This window comes from Lates calcarifer, linkage group LG20, assembly GCF_001640805.2.
Source record: "Lates calcarifer isolate ASB-BC8 linkage group LG20, TLL_Latcal_v3, whole genome shotgun sequence".
NCBI lineage: Eukaryota > Metazoa > Chordata > Actinopteri > Centropomidae > Lates > Lates calcarifer.
The window spans coordinates 21,100,522-21,124,561 of NC_066852.1; the positions used below are offsets into that span (position 1 = coordinate 21,100,522).

Consider the following 24,040-nt stretch of genomic DNA (forward strand, 5'->3'; position numbering starts at 1 on the left):
CTTCACTATAATGTTAAAAACGACACATACTGTCATCTTTTGATAAACCAGTGTTAAGAAGTGTCTCAGGCTTACATAACTGTACACAGACTCACATCATTTCCATTGTTTAATGGTCACAGTTGAAGCACATGATATAAAAGAATATTTACACTGATAGTTTAAAATAAAGAAAACTAAAAAAAAAAAGTCAGTTTTTGACAATATACACACATACCCAACAGCTGCTACTACCTAAGCATGCTCCCCAAAAGTAGCAACCAAACATAAAAAACCCACTTAAAACTAAGCCACATTTAAAATTAAAAAGGGAGTAAAGTGCATGTATGACAGACCTCTCTGTACAGACATTTCTGATAGGCTGCAGAGAAGCTTCATTTGCCAGTCACAGGCACACTCCTAAAAAGTGTACAAAAGAAATAACGATCAATTAAAAAAAAAAAAGGAAGAATGTACACACCCACATGGTAAAGTTGTGCTACACAGTCACACTCACACACCGACACAAACCAGATATAAAAACATGTACAGTTCCTAAAATGTCAACACTGACAACATAGACCTTTACAACCCAAACATAACAAAAAACCCCAGTCCCCTAACCTAACCTTTCTCCCACACAGTAAAACATACAAACAAAAACCATCTAGTCTGAGTGGCATCAGAACCGTGAGAGGACATGAGAGAGACAAGTTTACTTCAGTTTATCAAGTAGTGAAATTGAAACTGTTTCTGATTGAGACATTTCAGGAAATCCAGAGCCTGACATTTGTGCAGGTCAGATTTGGTTCAGACGTACTGAGGTATTGTGTATTCAAAACAAACATAAAATAAACAGCGTGCCTCTTCTCTTTGCAATTTGTTGTACAGCTATGCAACCACTTTCAGCTGACGTTCCCGTCACCAGCTCTGGATACACATCTCTTTGGGGACAAAACACTGATCTGTGGTCCCTGTGGTTCGACCTGAGCTTTTTGTGTGTTTAGATGCACTACTGCTAGCACAACCCATCCATAAAAATCAGTCTCAAGATGGCAGAATTGACTTTGACTTGTGTTATTGTGTGTAAATCTGCCAAATGAATCAAAGTTGATTAAATTATTCTTTTTGAAAGATTGAGATGTCTGTTTGAGTGCTGAATTGATGTTGGGCAGATTAATCTAATTAGTCAGATTGTATCCGAAGACCAGCTGTGTCATTTTCTTGGTAGCTACCCAGCACAACTAGCAAATATTGATGAAGAGACATGAATGCACAAGAAGAGGAAAACAGGCATTCCACCTAACATCAGGTCAAACTGTTCAGTCAACCAACAGCAATCAAGTAAATATCAAGTTGATGATGGAGAAACCAGCAATGATGTAAAAAAAAAAAAAAAAAAAAAAAAAAAGTATGTGTAGGCTCAAATTAACATTACACATTTGTATGATTGATTCTGCTGCTTTTTAAAAGACTTCTTCCAATCTAACTTTGAGTTTTTTATTTCAATTAACCAGAACCTTCAGAGCCTTGTCACTGATCTTCCACTGAGACAAACATCTCGTATCACAGATTTCACAGAGGCTCTTGGTGGATCTGCAGGGGGAAAAAAACACACAGAAACTACTCAACATACCCTTTAAGGCAAGAGGCATTGGTTTGTCTTGCTGAATAAATCCAACGTATGCACTTGAATCTCCATTTCTCACAGGTGCACATTATCAACGGTTTCTCTCTCACACACACACAGACACACAGTGAGGGTTACATGGTGTGGTAAAGGGTACTAACAGTTCTTTTCTTAAGCCGCCTCAGGGGGTGAGTCCTTCCGTATTGCTGCCTTGTTGCCATAAGTGTTGGCCCAGGCGAATGCAGAGAATCTTGGCTAGTGTTAGCGACTTTTCCTCCCTGTGGGCTCTGAGTCGGTGCTGGAGAGATTCCAGGTGAGGTTTCCTCAGCTTCAGAGAGTCTCTCCGCACCGATCCCGGGGACATCTGGCTGCTGGCCAGCTGTGGCAGGAGAATCGTGGACCCGCTGCTTCTTGGACTCATCGTTAATTGTGTGGACTGGAGGTTGTGCTGAGGGCTGAGATACAGAGGAACGGCTGAGCTCCCACTCACTCAGGTCATTGGCGAGCAGCTCCAGACAACCCAGTTTGGCCAAAGAGGCTGACCGCTTCATCAAGGATGGAGGGGTCAGCCCCGCCTGGCGAATCCTGGCTTCTACCTCCCTGACTCTCTTCTGGATGCTGCTGCCTCGCTTCTGAGTGGTTCTGGCACTGAGGCCAAAAACATGGTCCACACACCTGGTCTTGCAAGCTCCACCCACGCTAACTTGCTGCAGGAAAGCACCCAGCTCACACAAAGTCTCCCATGTCTCCCTCATGACAATGTCACTATGGAATCCCTCTGTGGAGCAGTCCCAGTCTGTGCCTGACTCAAACTCTGTCACGCCCTCCAGACACAGGAAGTTCACAGAGGCAAAGGGAGACTGGCCAAAGTGGTGGAGAGGAGAAGAGGTAGAGAGCAATCTATTATCAGCAGGCTGGAGTTTGTGTCCTTTTGTGCTTCTGTCATTATTTCCTAGTGCCCCCATCTCAACTACATCACCACTCTCACTTTTAACTGGTCCAAGCTTCCCATCATCCTCCTCCTGCTCCTCCTGCACAGTGCTAACTACTGACACCTCCGGGCAAACTGATGCATCCTGTACGCTGGGCAAACGCCGCTGAGAGCAGGAGGTACTGCCGGAGAGGGACGGTGGAGATGACGAGGGCAATGGAGTATCGTGCTCCTGTTTCATTCTTTGCTCCAGCTGGCGCGTGACACGCCGCACGGACCCCCTCGTCCAATCGCTGTAGAGACGAGCGGGAGCCACCTCCTCCTCTTCCTTGTTTTTCACCTCCTCTTTTACATTCTCAGTTTCCTTTTGTGATGAAACATCTCTATCCTCTATTTCCTGCCTCAACTTCCTCACTTCCTGGTTGTGAGGGCCCTGAGGCTCCGGTTGGCTAAGAGTGTCAAGAGATGAAGTGTCTGCATGTACTGTAGGTTTCAGTCCTGTGACCTGCACAGGAACAGTCATTTCCTACGAGGAAAAGAGAGATAATGTAAAGGATAAGTTTGTATAAATGTCAAATAAAAATGTTAGTATATAAGTTTTTCAGGAGACATTAAAGTAAAACAGATTCAGATGTGACACATATCATGCATGGAGCATTCTACCTTTATACCACCAGGTGGTGCCCTTGAACTGAAAAGGCTAACTCAAAAGCCAAACTAGTGGCACAAATAAATGTGATTAGGCCAAATTTTACTGCAATGGATTCACTACACTTCCAACTACCCTTAAAATTTCACAGACAATTACTTTGACAGTCTATATTGCATTACACTGGACATCTTACATAAGCAGAACCTTGAAAAAAAGACCACAACATCTGCAAACTTATCACTGCTGCAACAACCAAACTGAGACCTTCATCAGAGCTTGAAAAGAGTCAGAGAGATGCTTTGAAGATGGTTTAAGTGACACAAACTCTGACAATAACCCAGGCATTTGCAATGGAAATAAATGCACAGTTTTGGAAAGTTTTGCTAAAAGCAGTGGCCTTACCTTTATTTTCTCATCCTCCTTCCCCTCACTAGTGGAGACAACTTGAAGCAGTGGTTGCTGTTCCTTGGCACAACTCTTCAGCTGGGGCGACTGCTGCGCCACAGCACAGTGAGTTTTACCATCTTGACTCATTCCCTTGAACTTTTCCCTGGCACTGAAAAAGTTAATGTGATCTGCACTGTGGCCGAACAACATCTCATTGTCTTGCAGAATGGCACTGGGATAGCTGATAAAATCACTAGTGGAGGGAGGATGGGCTGCTAAACCGTTCAAAGACAAGCCACACATCTGTTGGTCACAGTATGTTTTTTTGACAGGCACTGGTGCAGACAGACACTGGGGTCCGGCAAATTGTGTGCTTGCTGTTGTCATGGGCTCAGGCACTGACACTAACATTGGTTTTGTCACAGGCAGAGGGCAGGACAACACCTGTGGCTTGACAACCTCATCCATGCAGGCTGGAGTCGGGGACGGAGCAGAGGAGAGGGGGAGGTGGTGAAGGGATGGAGGTGGGTGGGGCTGGCCCACCAAAACACTCTGTGCAACAGTCACCATGTCTGTCTTTTGAGGCTCAGGCACCACAGTGGCGGCCCTCGGCTGGGAGAGAGGTGGTGATGGGGGCTGCTCCTCAGCGTCACATAAGCCATTGGAAAGCGGAGGAGATAACGGAGACACAGAGCCAGCTGTGGATTCAGGACAAGGGGGATCCAGCTGGCTGCTCTGGGCGACAGCAGAATGAGAAGGAGCCTCGAGGCTTGGAGCGTCAGCATCACCCGGTAGAGCTGCCACCCCCTTGAAGGATGAAGAGCTGAGCTGATTGGGCTGGATGCCAGCATCAGTCTGGCTAGTGGAGTGAGACACTTTGCCAGCACTGGCCGAAGTTCCCAGTGATTCCAGCAGCTCTTTCACAGAGGGACCAGGCGTGCCACTGGCCTGGTTATGGGGGTCAGAGCGACCCAGGCTGTGAGGCTGGGCGTAGGATTTAGACAGTGGCTCATGGTGCTCGGACAGGTCGCTGTCAGAGTGAGAACGCCACAGTTTGTTGTGCCTCTGCTTGCTGTGGGAGAAGGTGACACACCAGTGGGAATTAACATTACATAATAAAAAGAAAAACTTTTTACTTTATGCACATACATGCCTTTAATTACATTTGTAAATGTATTAGACTTCATTTCATCATTTTAATAAATGTGATTAAGCAGTTTAAGTGTTTTTCATTGTGTGTGCCCGTTAGTCTCAGCAATCACACAGTGTTTCCATCATGCTACACCCAGAAGTCTACATGAAATATACGTGTGTGTGTGTGTTTCTGTGGGTACCTGGCCAGCAGTATGCCCTGATACTCCTCCAGCTGTCTCATAAAAGACGGGTTGGGTTTGGTCACAGCTCGACGCTCCTTGACATAATCAAAGGCTTTTTTCAAATCCCAGCCGTACTCCTTCATGGCGTAAGCAATCACCGTGGCTGCAGAGCGACTTATACCCATTTTACAGTGCACCAGACACTTGGACCCGGCTTTCCTGGTGTAGATGTAAAAGCATCGAGCACACAAATCAGTCTATTGCTTCTGTAAGGCAGATGATCTGACCGAGTCATGTTCAAGGACCTAACTCCTAAAAAAGCAGAGAATATGCAGCCATCTGAAACTCACTTGGCTCTAGATATAAACTTGTAGGTGTCATTCCAATAGGCAAGCAGGTCGGTGGCCTCCTCATCGTAAACACGGATGTTGTGGTACTCAAACACACCAGGGAAGAAGTTATCAATCTCCCTTGTTACATTCAGGATGTACTGAACCCTGAAATGAGACATGAATGAGAGGAAAGAATGGAAGAAGATGAGAGAGATGATTGGATGTGCACTTGTTACACTGAGCCTGTTTGGATAAAAGACTGAAGAATTATTCAGTCTTTTGTCCATTTAATTACATTCTAACATAATGATTGTTACGGTGTTATCATATAGTATAATACTTTGTTTTCAATAAAGCTTGTACTGTGTAGTGGGTTTTGTTGCTTTTGTCCCCCTCCTTACCCGCTCTTCTGCAACTCCTCCAAATTGGATGCATTCCACTCAGATCCCTGTAGGAAACAAAAGCAATCCTCAGACTTGTTCAGAGCCTTCCACTGAGCTTTTCATAATGCTTAAAATCTTGTGGCAGGACATGCCTGATGTACAATGTGTACTCCAAACCAAACAAGAACAAAGTACCTTAAAATTGGGAGCTACAGACTGCCTCATGTACAACCAATACACATTCATACACTTTACTTAAAAATGATGGTAAATCACACATCTAAGAACAGAGACTTTCTATTTGTGACTGTTGTTATTAATTAATTTGTGACTAGGCTGTTCTAGCAGTTCCTTATCATGTTGATTTCTGGGTAATGAGACCAACACTGGTGCCAAGTATATCGATGGTACTGCAGAGGTATTGTGAGTCAACGTACCAAAAAGACGTGATCAAAGATCTCTGTAGGACTGTCCATCTGGCCCAGAATGACAATCATCTCGTTGTCGATGAACTCTTTGAACTCTCGCAGATTGCATGTCATGTGCATTTCCAGCTCTGTGCGGATCTACAGAGCAAACACACAGATAAAATCTTGCAACAGCAAATCTAAATCTAAAAATGCAGGCATTACATTTTCTCTGAAGTTAAATATAGATGACTTAAAAGGATCTCAAACTATTCCTCTTTGGGAGGGATCCAATTAGTTGCAAAAACTGTGACCGAATGCTTTAAAACTTTCAGTGATGCGTGCATCTGTTTGGAGCGTCTTCAAATCCAGCATCTGAAGCACTGACTCACCTCTTTGCAGGTGACATTCTCAAGGTCTTTCTGCATCATGATCTCCCTCAGACTGGTTTTAATCTGACGCTCTGTCAGCTCTCTTTCTGTAGGTCTGCAAAAATGCAGTGACATTGAAATCCAATATTTGAAACAGTGCAAATTCATTTCCATATATTCCTTGTTACTACAAACAACTTTGTGGTAGCTATGTGTATTACACTCAAAATTAACTTTTACAGTTAGTCTCTACAGCTACTGTCTAAAAAAATATTGAATAAGGGGATGAAGAAAATAAAAAGTAAAAAAAGAAAAAACATATTCCATGTGATCTGGACACTTACGCATCAGAGAAGAGGACGGGTGAATCGGCACGGTGTGACTGTACATCCTGCATGGCATTCCACTCGTTGATGCGTGCCTGGTCGGAGGAGACCCTGCTCTGATAGTAGCTAACCCAGGTGAGGAACAAGCTGCCTGGGAAGTAGTTGTGACAACGAGCCACCTCGCATGCTTTATGGAGCGACTGGAGGGCTGACCTGTGAGCGAGTGAGCGAGAGTGAAAAATGATTGAGACACGGGAGATGAAGGGGAAAGAGTATGACATCGCGACATAAAAAGGCTTTTAAATAAATGCCACATAAGATAAACACTTGCTAAAAATATCAGGAAGATATAGATATCCATTTCTACTAACTGGTGTGTGACTCACCACATGGCCTGCACAGAAACAGGCTTGAAAACATGCACTCTGTTATCAGTTGACACACTGAAACCCCTGGGAGCAAGAAGAAAGGGAGCACAAAGAGGAACAAAAAAAGATACTGTTAGCCACCTTAGCACACCGGTGTGGCTCTGTAATTAAAGCATGATGCGTTGGAAGTTTTCTCACCCATCTCCATCCAGATGAATCAACGTGTCGCTCCATAAAGGCAAAACCAGCCCTACAGAACATGAACTGGGAGAGGGAAAAAGAATCGCCTTGTTACAACTTTACACACAGTATCAAAACAGACAGACAAGTACATATAAGCTTTGTTACTGTCTCACCTATCCACAGGACTGAAATCCATTCCCAGCACCACGCTCTCCTCCGTGTCCTGACGGCCGTTGGTTGAGACCACCACCATGTAGCGGGTGACGTGAGGGTGTGCACTCTCCAAACGAACCGCCTGGAGCAGAAAAAACACTGTTGACTGTCAACCCAACAAGACTGATCTTTTTTTGTTGTTGTTGTTGTTGCTTGTGTTCGTGTTACCCACCAATTTGATGTTATCCTCTGGTCTGAGGAGAGTGAACATGGTTTGCAGGTGCTGCTGGATGTCTCCTGGTAAGATGAGAGCGATAAAACACAGCTTTGATTAGTGTCACAAACTGCAGCCAAACGGTTCATTGTTCTTGAGGAAGACCTGTTACCTCACCTGCATGTTTGCTGCGCAGCTGAGAAAAGCGAGAGGCAGAAGAAGGGGAGGAGCCATTTCCTCGAGGTAAGAAAAGAGCAGCTCCTTTAACTGTCAGGAAACTTTCACTGATGCTGGACAGACCGAGAGAAAAAATAAAGTGAGTGACTTCCCATGAGAATGAATAAAATACATCCTGGAAAGGCTTTACAGCTTCTAGTAAATGCTAAAGAACTAAATGACACATTCAATAAACCCCCAACCCTGGGAGAGATGTATTTTTCTCCAGATGTATAGTGTTTACAAATCTTTCAATAATTGATTCATTGTTTCAATAATTTTTCAAGTACATACCCCTGTCTCGGTCTCCCTAATGTGAAGATTTTCTGTCTTTCTCTATCTTCTGTGATAGTTCAATCAATATCTCTTAGTTTTAGACCATAGCTCACACAAAACAAGCAATATAAAGGCATTACTGTGCACTGTGGGAAATCAAGATGGACATTTTTCACTGTTTTCTGACAAGTTCTAAACTAAAGTTATAGTATGTTTTGTCCTTTTAATGCTACAGTGGAGACATGTAGGACTAGTTCTGTTGCTGCTGTTGTGGGATTTCAGCTTAAAAGCATCTCATAAATACTGAGTTAGAGGGATTTTGTCATCTAAAAGTTGATGGTATCAATAATAATCTTATGTTTTCTTAGAAAATACACACAACATCCTGTACAAACATCATATACAAAACAATAACGGAAAGATTTATGTGCTTTTATGAGCTGAGGACACTTGGACCGTGCAGTCTGCAACAAACACCAGCTGGCTCCAATAACGTGCTGGCTTAACTGAACTGGACATGTTCATAAAATGACAGGAGGCACAACAAAGACAGAGACATAAACAACAGACAAAGACATATTGAGTTACAGGGGTGGGGGGTTGAGGGGACTGTTCCTTTTAACAAACTTCTTCTCTTCTTCACATGAACCTTCCCCTTTCTAAAACCAGCAAACTGACCTGCAGTTTTTATCTTTGTACTCTAGAGGCAAATACAACTTAACTGGCTTTGGCTGAGACTTTAAGCATGTATGGCATGAAACTGAACAACCACCTGGAATGAAATTGGCAACTCCACCTAAGCTACTTGGTGATACTGCTCTCAACAATAGACTTGTGAATGGACTTAAGATGTACAATGCATTCCTTTGATTTTGTTTTTGAATCAGGACCGACATCGTAGCAACAACTATTACACCTCATGTTGAACAAAGGGATTAAGTTGATCCCTATCTATACATACATATTTGTCACTACATACCGAGGCAAATGATAAACATAGACCAAGGCTAAGGAATGACTATCAGAGACAGGAAGTCCCAATTCAGACAACTTCAGCTGTGAGGATGGAGGAGAGGGACACAGACAAAGGGGATAAACCTGGAATGTAATTACAGTAATGACAAACATGATAATTAGGCACTCCAGCTTCAAAAACAGCAGTTTTAAAAGTGTCCAGTTATGTTCCCAAGTCAAAAAAACTGGATGTTAGATTTGTGAAATCCACAGATTTGATTTTTTCTAAACACATCTTACTATAAATCATATTCCTTAATGCTGAATAATGCCTTAATAGCATGAATGTCAGTAAGCATAATCATCCCCCAGTGAAAAAACCTTGAAACCCTCCCCAGCAACAGGGACTGTGCACATAAGAAGCACTGGTAAATTACGAAACTAGACAGGATTTGTGAAAACCACCTACTACCCACATGCCATTTAGAGATATATAAAGAAACACAGACAGATACATTTTGGAAGAAGAGCCTCTGTCCTATATCTTATGAGAGAGGACAGAGACTAACAGCAAGAGAGTCTACACTCTTTCATCTAAATGCACACTGACACTGGACAGGTCTCTTAAAGGAGTGTGAATAATGGGCAACTGCAGACAAACTATGTCCTTGACTTGATCAAACACATAAATTGCCAATAAATGTCAGGGTCATTCCCAGTGATTGTCCTCTGGAGACGTTCGGCTATCAAGATTAATCACGTCCTCTGATTCATGAACAATCTGTCTCAGGTACACTGTGTGCCTTTCTGTCGTGCCCCCTCGATATGCATTTTAGGCACACTGAAAATGAAAAAAGAAAAAACTAAAGGTGGGCGGAGGGAAGTGCATGTGAGCAGATGAGTATGGCTTCTGGCAGACATTTCACAAGGAGCAAAAGGAAGGAAACCTTGTCCTGCAGCCGCTGACTCCGCTGTCATATCCTTCCTATTATGTCATCATGGGAAAACCACATGCATTTGTCATACCAGATCACTGCAACCAAATATTGAAAGTGTGAACTATATAGTGAAAGGATGTATGGGGGGATTTTTCCAGGAAGGCTTCAAGACAGAAAAATGTGTCCAACCACTCACTGATATTATACTAACTAAATTAGACTCTCGGAGCCAGCATTAGACATCTCACTAATGAGGCTGTGAGAATACAATAGCCTCAAAATGTTGCTGCACAGAGAGCCCGAGGCTCTGAACACAGTGCATTCGATAAAACTTACAGCTGATAAATTTCCCCCTGAGAGATCACGGAGTTCTCGGTGAAATGAGGTCTCATCTTCGCCCCGCAGCAGACGCAGAAGCAGCCGGCTGACGAGCTCCGTGGCGCAGTCACAACACCGGGAGGCATCGCTGCTCCGGTGGCGGTGGCAGGGCGCGCAGAGAGGGACCGGGTTGTAGTTTAACCGATAGTCTCTGTTGTGGTGTGGAGGGCTGTCACTGCGCACTGACAGGGCAGTGGTGAAAACGCAGACGCCCCTGAAGGAATGTCTCACTTTTTGCTTTTGATGGACATCGCGGATTTAGGAAATTATCCGTCAACACGATGTAAAATGTTTGGAAGACCGCAGTAATACAGGCGTAATATTCAGAAATGGTTAAGATACTCTCACATTTAACACATGCTGTTGATGAGCAGGTGCTTCCCAACATCTGCTCAGTGTCTGTGTTTCACAGTCTGCAGCAGGCTGCGGTAAATCCTGCCGCTGAGGAGGAGGAGGAGACACGCGTGGTCCAATCGTTGAAAGCAACCATCTGTCGAGGGCTGTATGAGGGATTATTAGTGCCACAGTGAGAGCTGGTGGTGTCAACATACTCAACAACACTTTAAGGCTTTAATGGAGACAGCTTTTGTTTGGGAAATTCTTTTAAAAATTAAAAAAGGAACAATTCCTGTTTTATGCCTAATAAGAATATGTTTACATGATTAATTTTGTAAATTGGATCTGGATTATTCCATGATTTACCAAGGAGGTTCTGTTTTCAAGTGTGTCTATTAGTTTATTTGTCAGCAGGATAACACAAAAAGTACTGAACTGATTTGCATGAAACTTGGTGGAGGGATGGGGCATGAGCAAGGGAAGAATCCATTCTTCTCTCCAAATTCTGGTGAAACTGGTAAATACGCAGATAAGAGCTCGACAGACGTGTGTCGGATTGTTTGGCCTTGGCTGAGGTATGCACTCTACTGAGTGCCACTCTAGTTAAAAGATGGATTACATCAGCTTCAAGGTGTTAATGTAATTGATGATGATTCATGATGATATTTTTTTTCAGCTGCTCCTGATGTGACACCTTGGAGAAAGTACCGCCCACATACCCATGGCTGGATTTAACGCATTTAGGACTGGTCCAGTAAGCATGAAATGCACAGTATACGGCACTTAAAACAACACAGGTGTACAAGACTCAGTGGTGGGACTCATTGTCTGTTTTACATCCACAATTTCTGAGTTGATGTTGACTATTTTGACGTGAGCTTTAAAAAATATTCTCTAAAATTCTCTTTGGTCACAGTCAAGAAGCAGGTAGGAAATGGTGAGTGAGAAAGAGACATGATCACATGACATGGTAGAGTGTCCTTTGGGAACTATTTTATACATTTTCCATCACTGACAGTTTTTGGCATGTCTAAGGAATTGCTTAATACCAGTTATAAAAAATAAGGACTTTGCTTTTTTGCTTGAGGAAACTGTGGTTGATCATATTAGTCTCATTATTAGTAAATCTCTGTCACAGTTGGTGACACGCTCTTTTAGTTCCTCCTTTTCTACTCCGTCTTGACCCTTTGAACTCAAATATTCAGCAGAGTTGTGCAATTGTCATATAATTTAATCATCTTATCCATTTTTATCAGTGGAATTTATTCAACAGACCACAGCGTTCCAGTCTGATTCAAATAAAACTATATAAAGTGAGAGAGCAACACCTGAACCCTTTGCTTAAGATTGAAAAAGACTTGGTCAGATATCAAGGCACAGCTTTTATTTGTCAGGAGAGGGTTTTTTGGTTATATATAGTGTCATTTCTGTCAACAGCACCTGACTTTACGGACAAATCTCTCTCTTCTTGTGGACACAACAGTTGGTAACATAGCTTCCATGACAACACCTCTCCTGATTAAGCATTAATTACTCCCCATACCCACGGGGACATCCTCTGGAGAGCGGGGGCCACACACTGATCACATTTGTGTCCTCTGTCCGCTGGAGGAAGGGCAACCAAGTTGTGTAACCAACTCTAGGACTGTAGCCTTTAGGGAAAATTCTCACCGTAGTCAGCGACACCTGACACCTACTATGTGCTGCTGCTCTCACCAACAGCACAACAACAACAACAACAACGGAAAAAGGATTGAGAAATCAAAAAGAACTGAGGGGAAACTTGACCTTAGACTCTGTTACACTGCTTGTTGAGTCCTCGTGGTTTCAATTTATAGGATGGATTACAAACTGAGGGTAAACGTGTGGCAACCACCTGACTGGCAAATCACAAGATAAACAACAACTGCACTGGTGTTTTTCTTTTAGGTCCTATGAAATATTGCATAAGTGTGTATGTACACTTAATATGCTTGATATACTCCTTGATCAAGCAGCCAGAAGACATATTCAGTAGAAAGATGAAGTGGGTTGATTTGTTCCATGATTGCTTTGGCCTCCTCTCTGTGATCTTTACAAGCAGGAGATTGTTTATTTACCAGGCTGCTGAGTTACGGGTGGTTTAATATATCAAAGTATACATTAGATGGTATAACTGTCAGGCATTAAGTGGACACACTGAGGGAGACAGAGATATATAGCATAGGTCAAGAGTTTGGTGTAGGCGTACTGTTAATGTTCAAAGCAGACAAAGCTTACATTAATGGTACTTAAATAGTGATTACAAGGCTTCCCTCACTGACTGTTAACAGCTGCTTCATCTGACAGTTACCCAATCAAAACCTCAACTTCCTGTTGAACTTTCCCACCACAACTTTCCTTTCTTATCATGAGGTTGCTTTCGCCTTCTATGACAGACTCTCCTCTCACATTAACCCCCCATAATCTCTATCAATCTCCCTATCTGGTCTAGTCAATTAAGGAAATATTTGTTACAGGGGTCATTCTGTGTAAAATCTTCTAAGGTTGTAGCAGCACCGTCTCAGACTTCATACCTCTATATCATGAATGGGTCCCAATACTATGGCCTGTGAATGGTTTCTATTCAAATCCTATGTTTTTATTGATATTATTAATTTTTTACAATATTATCTAGGAAACCATGTTTGGATATTATATCTTTATAAATATTGTTCCTAGCCTCCCCAAACTTTGTAGGATGGAAAACAAATGCATTTTGCTTGCAAAAAACATTAAAAGCCTTTACTGCATGCCATTTTATTTCATAAGGCCCTTGAAAAAGTGCAAAATTCCTACATGAGATTGTACTTGAAGAAAAAAAAAAGACTGATATCATGTGGGTGCAAAAAATGGGATTTACACAGTAGCACTCTTATTTAGAGCTTTTTCCCAAATCCCTGGCCTTATAGAACATCAATAGGTACACAGTTCAAACTTTTAATGGTTCAGTCATACTGAGGACATGTTTCTCTTACATCCTACAAAGTTTGGTGAGGCTAGGAATAATACTTAATACAAAATATTAATGTCTAAACATGGCTTCCCAGCTGAAGTGTTTTTAGGTGGTAAAAAATAAAAAATTCAGTTGAACAAAAATATTTTACTGGCCTTGGTTTTGGGACCCAAACATTATATAGACAAATTCTGAACAGAATCTGCAACAGAAGCTGCAACCTCCTTCCTGGACTGGACTGTCTGATTTGACACAGGATGACCCACATCTTCTGTAAAAACATGGCTGGCCTGGCCAAGAACCCTCGTGGGCCAAAATCCTATCCAGTAGCCCAAGGGCTCTCAGCAACTGACATGTTTATGTGTGTGTTTTTGGACCCATCTCTCAAGTTCCATCTTACTGTTCTCTCATTTCTCTGCTGAAATTCACACCATCCAATGAGAAGCAGCGGAGGCCAGCATGTGGTTGTTACAAGCAGACAGACACCGGACACTCCTCTGTTGCTCTTATGTCTCCAGGTATACAAACACACAGGTAGTCACCTTAGTGATCACACCACATATATTATACAGTACATCCAAGGCTATTCAGTATTTCCCATACCTATTGATTTAAAGCACACACACACAGTGGGAGGCTGTCCCAGCTGACTTTGAGCAAGAGGCAGGGCACACCCTGGACAGTCAATCACAGGACAACCTTTCACGTACACAGTCACACCTACAGGCAATATACAGTCACCAAAACCTAACCTGCATGATTTTGGACTGCAGGAGCACCAAGCACCAAACACGAGGAGAACAGGCAAACTCCATGCAAAAATATAGCCAACCAGAAGGTGCAAAGCCACAACCTTCTTGCTGTGACTGGACAGAGTTTTTCTATCTGACTAAAGATTTATAGAGATTCTAAAAAAATTTAGGGCCGTATTAAATTCCTCTTTCTCCCTCTGATTTCCTCTCTGTAGGTCCTCCAGTGACGTTGCTGCTCTGGTTGATGTCACTATCCTGCTGATGTCAGTGACTTTAATCAGCAGGACTGCAGTGGGCCCCGCTTACGCAGACAGACACACTGCATCACTAAGGCCTCATTCGAGTCTGAATGAATATTGCTACCTGTGTCAGTGATGAGCTCTGCCGTAGCTGCTGTCTTCAACAGCACCACAGGCAGCCTCACAGACGTCAGCAGTGTGGGTGAAAATGAACAACCTGCTACCAAGATTTTTAATGCAGGAGTGTGCAGGCTCACTTTTATTGAAATATTTTGCCTCTCTCCCAACACAACTTAGATCATTAGGATGTAAATACACTATGCTGCTGGTTGAACCTTATGACACAGTCAAGTTCTTATACCGTGTCTCTGTTAATTGTTCTGATTTGATCTCTCGCTATATGTTAAATATGTGTGTAAAAACTTTTTTTAATCTTTGCTCTTCCTGTATAATATAAAAATACATCTGAGAACTTATGAATTTGGGGGTGGCTACATAAACGTAATGCAATCAGATGTGATTTGGGATGATTAGTGAACAGTCATTTACATCTTTCCACAGCTCTCTAGCACGCTATATTCACTACCCCAGTCCCTTTTGAGTAGTCTTATCACATCTGTAGGATCTTATTTGATTGAACCCTGTAGACATGTTGTGTTTCACTCTGAAGTACAGCACAACACAGAAGCTAGAGATACTAACTTCCATCTCACTGTAACATCAAAAACAATACATGAGACTGAAGATAAAAACTGAGAGAGCTCATTATTAATTACATTGATCCTGGTTCAAAAATAACTACCATAACTGGCACAGGCTGATTTACTGCTACACATCATAACCTTTTTCATACCTTTTCTGTAGAACATCATCTGCAGATACAGTGTTTTTGTCCATACAGCTAACTAATGGCTTACAAGCTATGTATGAAATCAGGAATTGTGAAGTTTATTGGGTCAGACGATTGCTCCACAACAAACACACGACTATTTTCTTAGATAAGATGTAAGTACTTTTCTCTTGTGATGCTTCCATATTATTAGATGGTGATGGCCCTTGACAATCTGTTGAACAAATAAGATTTGCGCTCTGATTGTGAGGAATAAAGCTGAAATTCACGACTTTCTGTGCATTGTTGGTGGCAACAGTAAAACTGGCAAAGTATGAGGGGTCGCACTTTGGATGTCTTGTTTATAGATTGGTGTGTATAAACAACTATCTGGTTAGGTGAATGAGAATGCCAGTAACCTACTGGGTATGGTCTTTAAGTCAAGGTGCATATTAGAAAAGTAGTGAGTCACTACCCAGGGCAATAAGACTGACTAGCAGCACACAGACAGCAAATACAATCAGTGGTACATGAAGCAGTCTTAACAACAAAACTACAACATGCAGATGAGAAACAGATTACAATATATCCTGGCCTCTGCAGCCCAGTATAATCCAGTATGATATACACAGATCCACATTGATATAGAAGCAATTCAAACAAGTTTACAGATGTTTTTGAGACAGGGCTCAGCTCCTTACCAGGAACTTGATATTCATATATGGGCATGTGCTCCTTCCACAAAATGTAACAGCATGTCCATATGAGTAACAAGGTCATAGTGTAACATATTCCATAACTGAGTGTCACAGCATGCGGTCAAATCAAGCATCAGAGGACCCATGATCCACTGAAAATGTCACATTTAGCCAAACATATGTGGGCGTGTGAAAGGAGAGCATTAAGGTCAAAGGTCAAATTATCTTAAGACTTCAAAACAGGATATTGAAAATAATATTAGTTTACAAAATACTGTAAATCAAAATGACAGCTGATCCTATCTCTGCACACACACGCACGCACGCGCACACACACACACACACACACACACACACACACACACACACAGCCCTGCTATGTGAATATAGATTTCACTCCCAGCTGCACAAATACAGACAGTCCTCTCAGTTGGATGGCACAGAGCTCCAGTGACCAGACAAACACAGAGGCACTCTGACTTTGGGAGTGGCTTCCAATCAGCCCCTGGATCAGCACTGCAGCTCCCCTGACCCACATACCCAGAGCTGACTCACAGGGAGCCCTCTGCCCTCTAATGGACAGTCAGCAAATCACAGTTGATTATCTCATACACGAGAGGATGTCGGGATTTCATCTGTTATCAAAAGGACTAAATAAAACAAAGGGGAAAGTAAGATTGTTACTGCAGTTAAGGTTCACTGGTATCACAAGAATCTAGAACAAATAAACACAGTAGGCAGTGGAAGGAAATTGCTTATTGCTCATGGACTATAACCAGTTGTGGTCGTGTGAAACAGGATAAACCAGATCCCCCATTCCAGTTCAATGCCCGAGGCAACATGGGACGACACAGGAGTGCGACACTACAATACCACAGCAGCTCTTTGTCAAGTTATAACTGCAGTAAAAGTCCTGCAGGCTCTAACATATGCAGTGATTTATCATGACATGTGTCTTCAGGTGATGCCTACTTCCTGTTTCAAGTCACATCAGGTCAGGTCAGGGGTCAGCTGCAGCCACACAAGCCACTCCCGGCCGCCCGAATCAAATTCAAGTCACTAATGCTTGCCTGCAGAGTCACTTCTGAGCCTGCACCCGTCTACTTGAACTCAATCATACAGGCTTATGCTCCCTGTCAGTCACTGCATTCCTCCAAGGAACATTGTCTGGCACTGCCATCCCTACACGCAAGGCAATCTCAGTCCAGACTGTTCTCATTTGTGGTTCCCCTGATGGTGGAACCAGCAACAAAGTCCTATCAGAGCAGGGGCGTTCCTCTCTATCTTCAAGAATTTCTGCAAGAATCATCTCTTCTGAGAGCAACTCCTCTTCCAACTCTTTACACTAACATGCTAAACTGCACAGATTTAGTTCTATATGCTTACTCCAACATCTCCTACTGTATTGAAGCTTGAGTGTTGTCCCTCACTTGCATGCCACTTTGGATAAAAACTTCTGCCAAATGAGTAAATGTAAATAACAGGTCCTGTGTTTTAATTTTGGGTGAGGACACAGAGGGGAAAGATGATAACACTTTGAGACGGAGCAGGCAATTCTGCACCGTATCGGTCAGTAGCTTACCTCCTCGGCTGAGAGCGGCGGTCATCCTCCCCACTACCGGACTCCTGGAGAGATGAGAGAAAATTACATTTAATGATGCAGAAGTTCAGAACAACACATACAACAACTAGAGAGAGACAGAGACACAATATACATTTACCAACAACAAGACAATTTAACTGTTATTCTGTGATATTGTGATGGGTATTTTTCTGATGTTTTATGGCCCAAACAAATCAATTACTCAAGAATTATTATTACTGAATAAAGATAAAGTAATTTGTTGCAGCTCTGTGATTTGCATACATGCAAAATCTCAACCACAGCCTGCACAGTCTGTGATCAGAGGTCGTTTGTGAAAGATCTAAATTAGAGTTTGTTTTTATGATTAATATGATCACCTAATTATATAGCACAGTATTATTGCATTAAAAGACAACAGACTAGCCCTTATCAGCAATGTGAAAGCATTCCTCTTCTTTTTAACTCTTTTTGTTTGCTACGTCAGGAATATTTGAGACTGTATACAGTAAAATTAAAAATAATATACCAGTAATGTTGATAAAGTCCAAATTGTGAATAATAATAAGTGATTGCGAGCATAATTTCGGTCTTGCAATATTCAGTAAAGTTTATGATGCTCTGTAACAGATTCTGTAACTTGTTTGACAAAAGTACTATTTTATCTAAGTTAAAGGCCACCTTCAAACCAAACAAGTACTGGGGGAAAATGTAGAGGAATTAAATCTCACTGTCCTTTGTTGGATAAAACAAAGAGTATCTTGTTTATTTCAATATTCACACACGCACACACACTACAAGTGCAAGTAGCATCCAAACCCAGCATTCAGTGCAGAGAGACAGCAGGGAGAGCAGAGTTCAGCTTCAACTCAATTTACACACTCTCCAGGAAAATGACCTCAGTCTGTTTTTAAGGTGTGGCCAGTCAGAGAATAACATATCCACACACAAAAACAAGCAAGTTCACAAGGAAGAGAAACAAACAGAAAAACCATAAATCAGCAAATTGTGTAATATTACACTTTGCTGAAAGGGAAGGCTGAGGATTAGTGTCAGATAAACACCTGGCACTTATCTTTTAATGCCTGCTACTTATCATGTTTACACTGTATGTAGGCTTAACTAGCTTTAATAACATTACAAAACCACTAACAGCTTCATAGATGGAAGAAATGGATTACAGGTTGATGATAGGACACAGACAATGAGATGAACTCATGCAGGGCTTGCTCACTGTGTTTGCTCTGACAGAAGACATACAGATGAAAAATCATATCACAGTATTTTTAATTATCTGTAAAAGGACGATGATGCTTGATACAGCCAATGCAAATTACGCACAATGTATCAGTGCATTTCATTTCCAGTGTAAGTGTAAGGCAGTAAAGACCTAGTAGTAGGTCTTGGTCTAGGTATTGCTGAAGAAAAACAGGGAAGGCTCTGGATGCCAGAATTTACTGCTGGATCTTGTGACACTGTTGCAGATCCAGTTCAGTGTAACACGTGCAATGGGACGTCCTCACCCTCTCTCTCAGCCACGGTATCCAAAGCAGGTGTCCGTTGTGGGCTCTCAGAGTCAATAGCACAAGAAATATTTAAAACAGATCCTGTGGACTGTTGAACACCTCGTGTAAAGTATGTGACGCTGGAACCACACTGAACCGAGTCTGACTGCAACCTGTTTAGCACCAAATACTGGGCAGTTGTGTATTCAGAAGGTCTCTTGAAGACAATAACTTTTAAATGCCTCAGATATATTGAGGTATGTTGCACTTCATGGTGAATTACAACTGTAATGAGTAAGTAAGTTTCAAATAAATACAAAAAACCTGATTGTATATGTGAATGTGTACATCAAATCTCTCTGTTATTTAATTTGTAAACTACATAGTGATTTTTTTTTTTGTTATATTACGGCCGTTGGTCCATGTTGATGTGCCCTAGACTGTGACATATAACCCAGCCTTTGTTTAGATGGGAAACACACAAGTTTTGCATATATGAAAATGTGAGAGGATTTTTCCAAAGCTTATGGAAATGTTTAGTCTGAACGTGCAGAGCGGGCAGGGTTCTGCAGGACTGGAGACACGTCTGTGCTGCACTGAGAGTCACAAGGTACAGCATCTATAGTCCCCAAGATAAAACTAATAAAGGCTTCTCCCCTAAAGGCTAAATGAATGTGTCCGAGTGTGCCCAGTATGTGTGTTTTCATTACAATCAGCCTAATTATGAAGCAGACACACAGCAGTGAGTCAGGACGAGTTCAACATAAGGTTCAAGTAAATATGGTGGAGGGAAAAAAACAGCCAGCAGACATCTCATGCAAAACTTTACATGAGACACCACACGCACACACACTCATACACATCACATGACAGCAAGACACAGGAAACCAGACATATGTCTGTGCAATGTGTTATCACTGTTTGTGTGTGCGGGTTGCAACATGAAAGCATATTTCCACAAGAAAACGCTTCACATCATTCACCACCCCAACCTGCCTCACCTTGCTAAATTACACATATGCATATCTTCTTCCTCTACTTTTACAGCTCATACTCCTGATGTGATGAAAGACTCCCTGGCTCACTATCACATCTCTAACACGGGTTGCTCGATGTTACAATCTGTAAATTCTTGTTTAATCTACTCTTGCGTGTATTTTTGAGTCATTCTGGGTGACGGTCAGAAGAAAAAAACACCTAGTAAGGCAGTTATTATTATACTTAAAGAACCTGTTTTACTCTACTAAGACTACAAAAGGTGTGAAGGACAGGGTCCCTCTCAAGGACACAATACCAAGATTCTGTGACTGACATTCTTAGTAAAAACTAAGATGCATTTCTGGAAAGATGGTGACAGTGTTTTTTCAAAAACATAAACCAGCACGGGGAATCAAAGCATATCGACATTTGTCACACAATATCACACTGACTGCTCCTCTCTGACCTAGCACACTTTTTGTCAACAACACACACAGCATACTGCAACTAACGCAGGAAATGCATGAAAATGTGTAAACCAGACAGAGAGCGACATTTGAATGGGACACAGAGCATAAACTTGCACTGTGTATCACTTCCTCACTCTCTGGCTGACTGTCTGGTGGAGTTCCCTACTTCTGTAAAAACAAGACGAGCAGAGAGAATAGTGACAGGAAAACCACCAACTCCTTTGCTTTGCATGGGCACACTCCTACCTCGCCTTCAGTGAACACACGCACACACTTGTTTTTTCCATCACTTGAGAAGACATTTCACTGACTTATAATCATTTCCTGGAGACTTACCCTCACCCTAACCATGGGGCTGGGCGATAAACCAGTCTCTATCATGAAAACAATTGGTAAAACCGATGATAAACTGATAAGATAACAAGGAGAGGAAAAACACACATTGTTGGAAACATAAAAACAAGTGACCATGAGGAGACTCAGAAGTCCGCACAAGATGAGGAAATTGTGGTGAGGAGAGGTCACACAACATCTTTGATTTGGAAATGGCTTGGATTTCTAAAGCTGGATAAACAGCAGAGTGATATCCGTTACAAGCTATGCAGGCGACCTGTACAGACAAATATGGGAAACACAACAAAACAACAAAGACTGCCCCACGCAACAGCACTCATGCAAGTTATGAAGTTATGAATATTTTTTCGTACCCAAGCAGCAGTCACTTAAGTCTGTTTTGTCAGTCATTAGCCTACATTATAAGAGCTTAAATGGCCCATAAAAGGAAACTGAACTGTATATCTGTAGCATAACATGTTAATCTTTTGTGTGATGCTTTGTTGCTCTTGCCTTGTTGAGGCGAAAATGTTACACCATGTTGGCTGCGCAGCGTATCAAGTTATTGATAAAAAAAATAAATGACAACAAACCTTCATTTGATTTTTTTTAAATTCAACCTTAAACTGAACATACCCCTTGAACTTTAAATTAAAAAGGTGCCCTGTGGAGTTTATATTTAGTTTTACTCACCAAAATATAGTGTGTTCAACCCAGAGGTCTAACAAACATGCTGAACATGTTTCCCTCTTCATTAATGGTGTTAAATGTATATATTGATAATTATTGAAAAAAATACTGTTCCCAGCACTATAACTATGACCACTCCACACCTAGCCCCCAGTAAAACCTTAGAACCTTGTCCTCACCCTACAATGTACTGATTTTGGATGAATAGACTATGTAGACGGGACTGTCAAGTCCCCACAATGACACTGTGAACAGATTTATGTCCCCACATTACACACGCACACATAACACTCACTCAAGCGGACACAGACGAAGAGACAGGAAGAGAGAGGCAGACAGGTAGAGAAACACACAGACAAGAACCAAGAGACAGTCTGAGGAGGAGACAGAGAAAGATAAAGACACGTCCATAACCTTGTTTACAATCCAAGACAGCACACAACAATAATGCAAGAGCAAATACCTGCATTCATGCGTGTCACAAGGCACTTATTATGAGCGGAAGTGCATGGAATATTTCTTGGTTTACACTACTCTGCTGGTTAACACTGTAACTAAGCACACATAGACAGCTGGGAGTACAATTTGCTGACACACAAATGAACAGCAAAAACAAACAAACAAAAAAATCACCACACTATCGAAGGATGTTTGGAGTTTCTCTTCAGTGTAAAGCACTGAATCTTTGAACTGGCGGAAATGTGCATACAGGAACCATGTCAACAGTGGAGTACAATAAAAACAGTCAAGGAAACTGTCCTTTTCTCCTAAGCTAACCCTGCTAACGATACAGAGCTTTCAAACGGCAGAAACAACACATTTTGAAGCAGGTTAAGTTGGCAGCGACTCTTGGTACTACAGCTGAAAAATGATGAGCAGCTATATTTCACGCATGCGCAGAAGTACAAAGGCAAGGCACTTTATGACAGTCAGCAGCCGATAAAAAAGACAGCGGAAATGAAGCCTCAAATCGCTTTCAACAGCAAGGAGATTTAGGTTTGGTGGCGGCGGCGGCGGCGGCGGCGGTGGTGGAGGAGGGCTCAATAAAGGCGGCTCTTACCGAAACGCAAGGGCTGGAGCTGGTGCTGGGGGTCGGTGAACGCTGCACGGTAACCAGCGCCATTCAGCGACTGGGAAGCGGACACCTGAGGGAAAGCGACACCGGCGAGACGAGCATAATTGTTTGGAGGGGGAGAAAACCCAGTTGAACCCGGGATGTTGGTCTTCTCTCGTTTCCCCTCTCTCTTTCTCTCTGATCGTAGACTGTTTGACTACTCCCCGGCTGTTTCCTCTGTCAGCGCCTGATGCGCATGCGCAACTACCCTGAGTTTGTCAATCCCGATTAACCATATGTGTGCTGGACATAAACAAAGCAGCTGTGAAACAATAAGCCTGCTGCTACTGTGTGAAGTTGAATTATATTAAAAGATGAATAAATTATGAATCTTGTCAGGTAAAGAGCTAGCTCTATTCAGAAACATAAGCTCTTAAAGGGACACTCTGCAACCTTACTTTCTTAAAGTTAGGATACATGTCCTGTTGGAGAGTCAGTCAGGTAACCACGAAAAGATGCAAAATGACCACATACAGATGCAAAAGTAGAAACAATCGCAAATAAAAGTGCGAGGACTATAAAGAGACTCCAAACTCAAAACAGAGACACAAAACAGCTATACATGTCTGTTCCCAGGGGCCCATTGTCTCATAATCCACCTGTTACATTACCCATAGTTCAGCTGATTAGAGTCTTCATGCCAGGTTCATATCATATGGTTTAAACTCTAATTGCAAGCAGCCGAGTGGGAAAAACCATTCATTCAAATAAAAACATGAGAATATATAATGTGTAGGTTATCCTTAGATTTACTGTACAATATCCAAACAGAGTGTGCTTAGTTGTATTTTCATGTATTGGTTTAGAGTTTTTATCTAAACTAAACCTACATGCTCCAACTTAAGGCTGTAGTTCAGAAAATAAAAACAGAGGCCTGCCTTCCTATAGGTTGTCAGACAAGAGTCGTGTGATCTTTTGTGTATATACTGTACATATAGCCAGTGAGGTTCGATGAAGTGGGTGTAGTGCTGAAATGTTGGTGTAAAATGATGATATTGCATGACACCTGAGGTGTAGCCTGCCTGCCCAAACCTGTACTGCTACACTGTTATCTTCACCACCTGGGGGCACAGGTCAAGGATAGCAGCAACCATACCCTCTCACAAACCACACACTCAAATATGAAGAGTGTGTCATCAGAACACG

General features: G+C 42.2%; 1 protein-coding gene across 3 annotated transcripts; it reads right to left on the reverse strand.

Moving 5' to 3' along the window:
- Positions 1 to 96: 96 nt before the first annotated feature.
- Positions 97 to 23,109, reverse strand: ssh2b (slingshot protein phosphatase 2b). 3 transcript variants are annotated; one of them, XM_018691529.2, is made up of 15 exons: positions 22,841 to 23,109; positions 17,805 to 17,848; positions 7,810 to 7,922; positions 7,651 to 7,715; positions 7,439 to 7,560; positions 7,281 to 7,346; positions 7,101 to 7,166; positions 6,733 to 6,927; positions 6,410 to 6,503; positions 6,048 to 6,176; positions 5,629 to 5,675; positions 5,246 to 5,392; positions 4,914 to 5,114; positions 3,595 to 4,651; positions 97 to 3,066 (listed from the first exon to the last, which is right to left on the reverse strand). In XM_018691529.2, exons 1-15 carry the CDS (start codon positions 22,901 to 22,903, stop codon positions 1,744 to 1,746), a joined length of 3,732 nt encoding a protein of 1,243 aa, XP_018547045.1. In that variant the 5' UTR covers positions 22,904 to 23,109; the 3' UTR covers positions 97 to 1,743. The 3 variants fall into 3 exon arrangements, with proteins under 3 accessions (XP_018547045.1, XP_050934730.1, XP_018547044.1); XM_051078773.1 differs by lacking the exons at positions 17,805 to 17,848; positions 22,841 to 23,109 and adding an exon at positions 10,353 to 11,374 and having other exon boundaries at positions 97 to 1,575; positions 1,771 to 3,066; XM_018691528.2 differs by lacking the exons at positions 17,805 to 17,848; positions 22,841 to 23,109 and adding an exon at positions 10,353 to 11,372.
- Between the last annotated feature and the right edge of the window lie 931 nt (positions 23,110 to 24,040).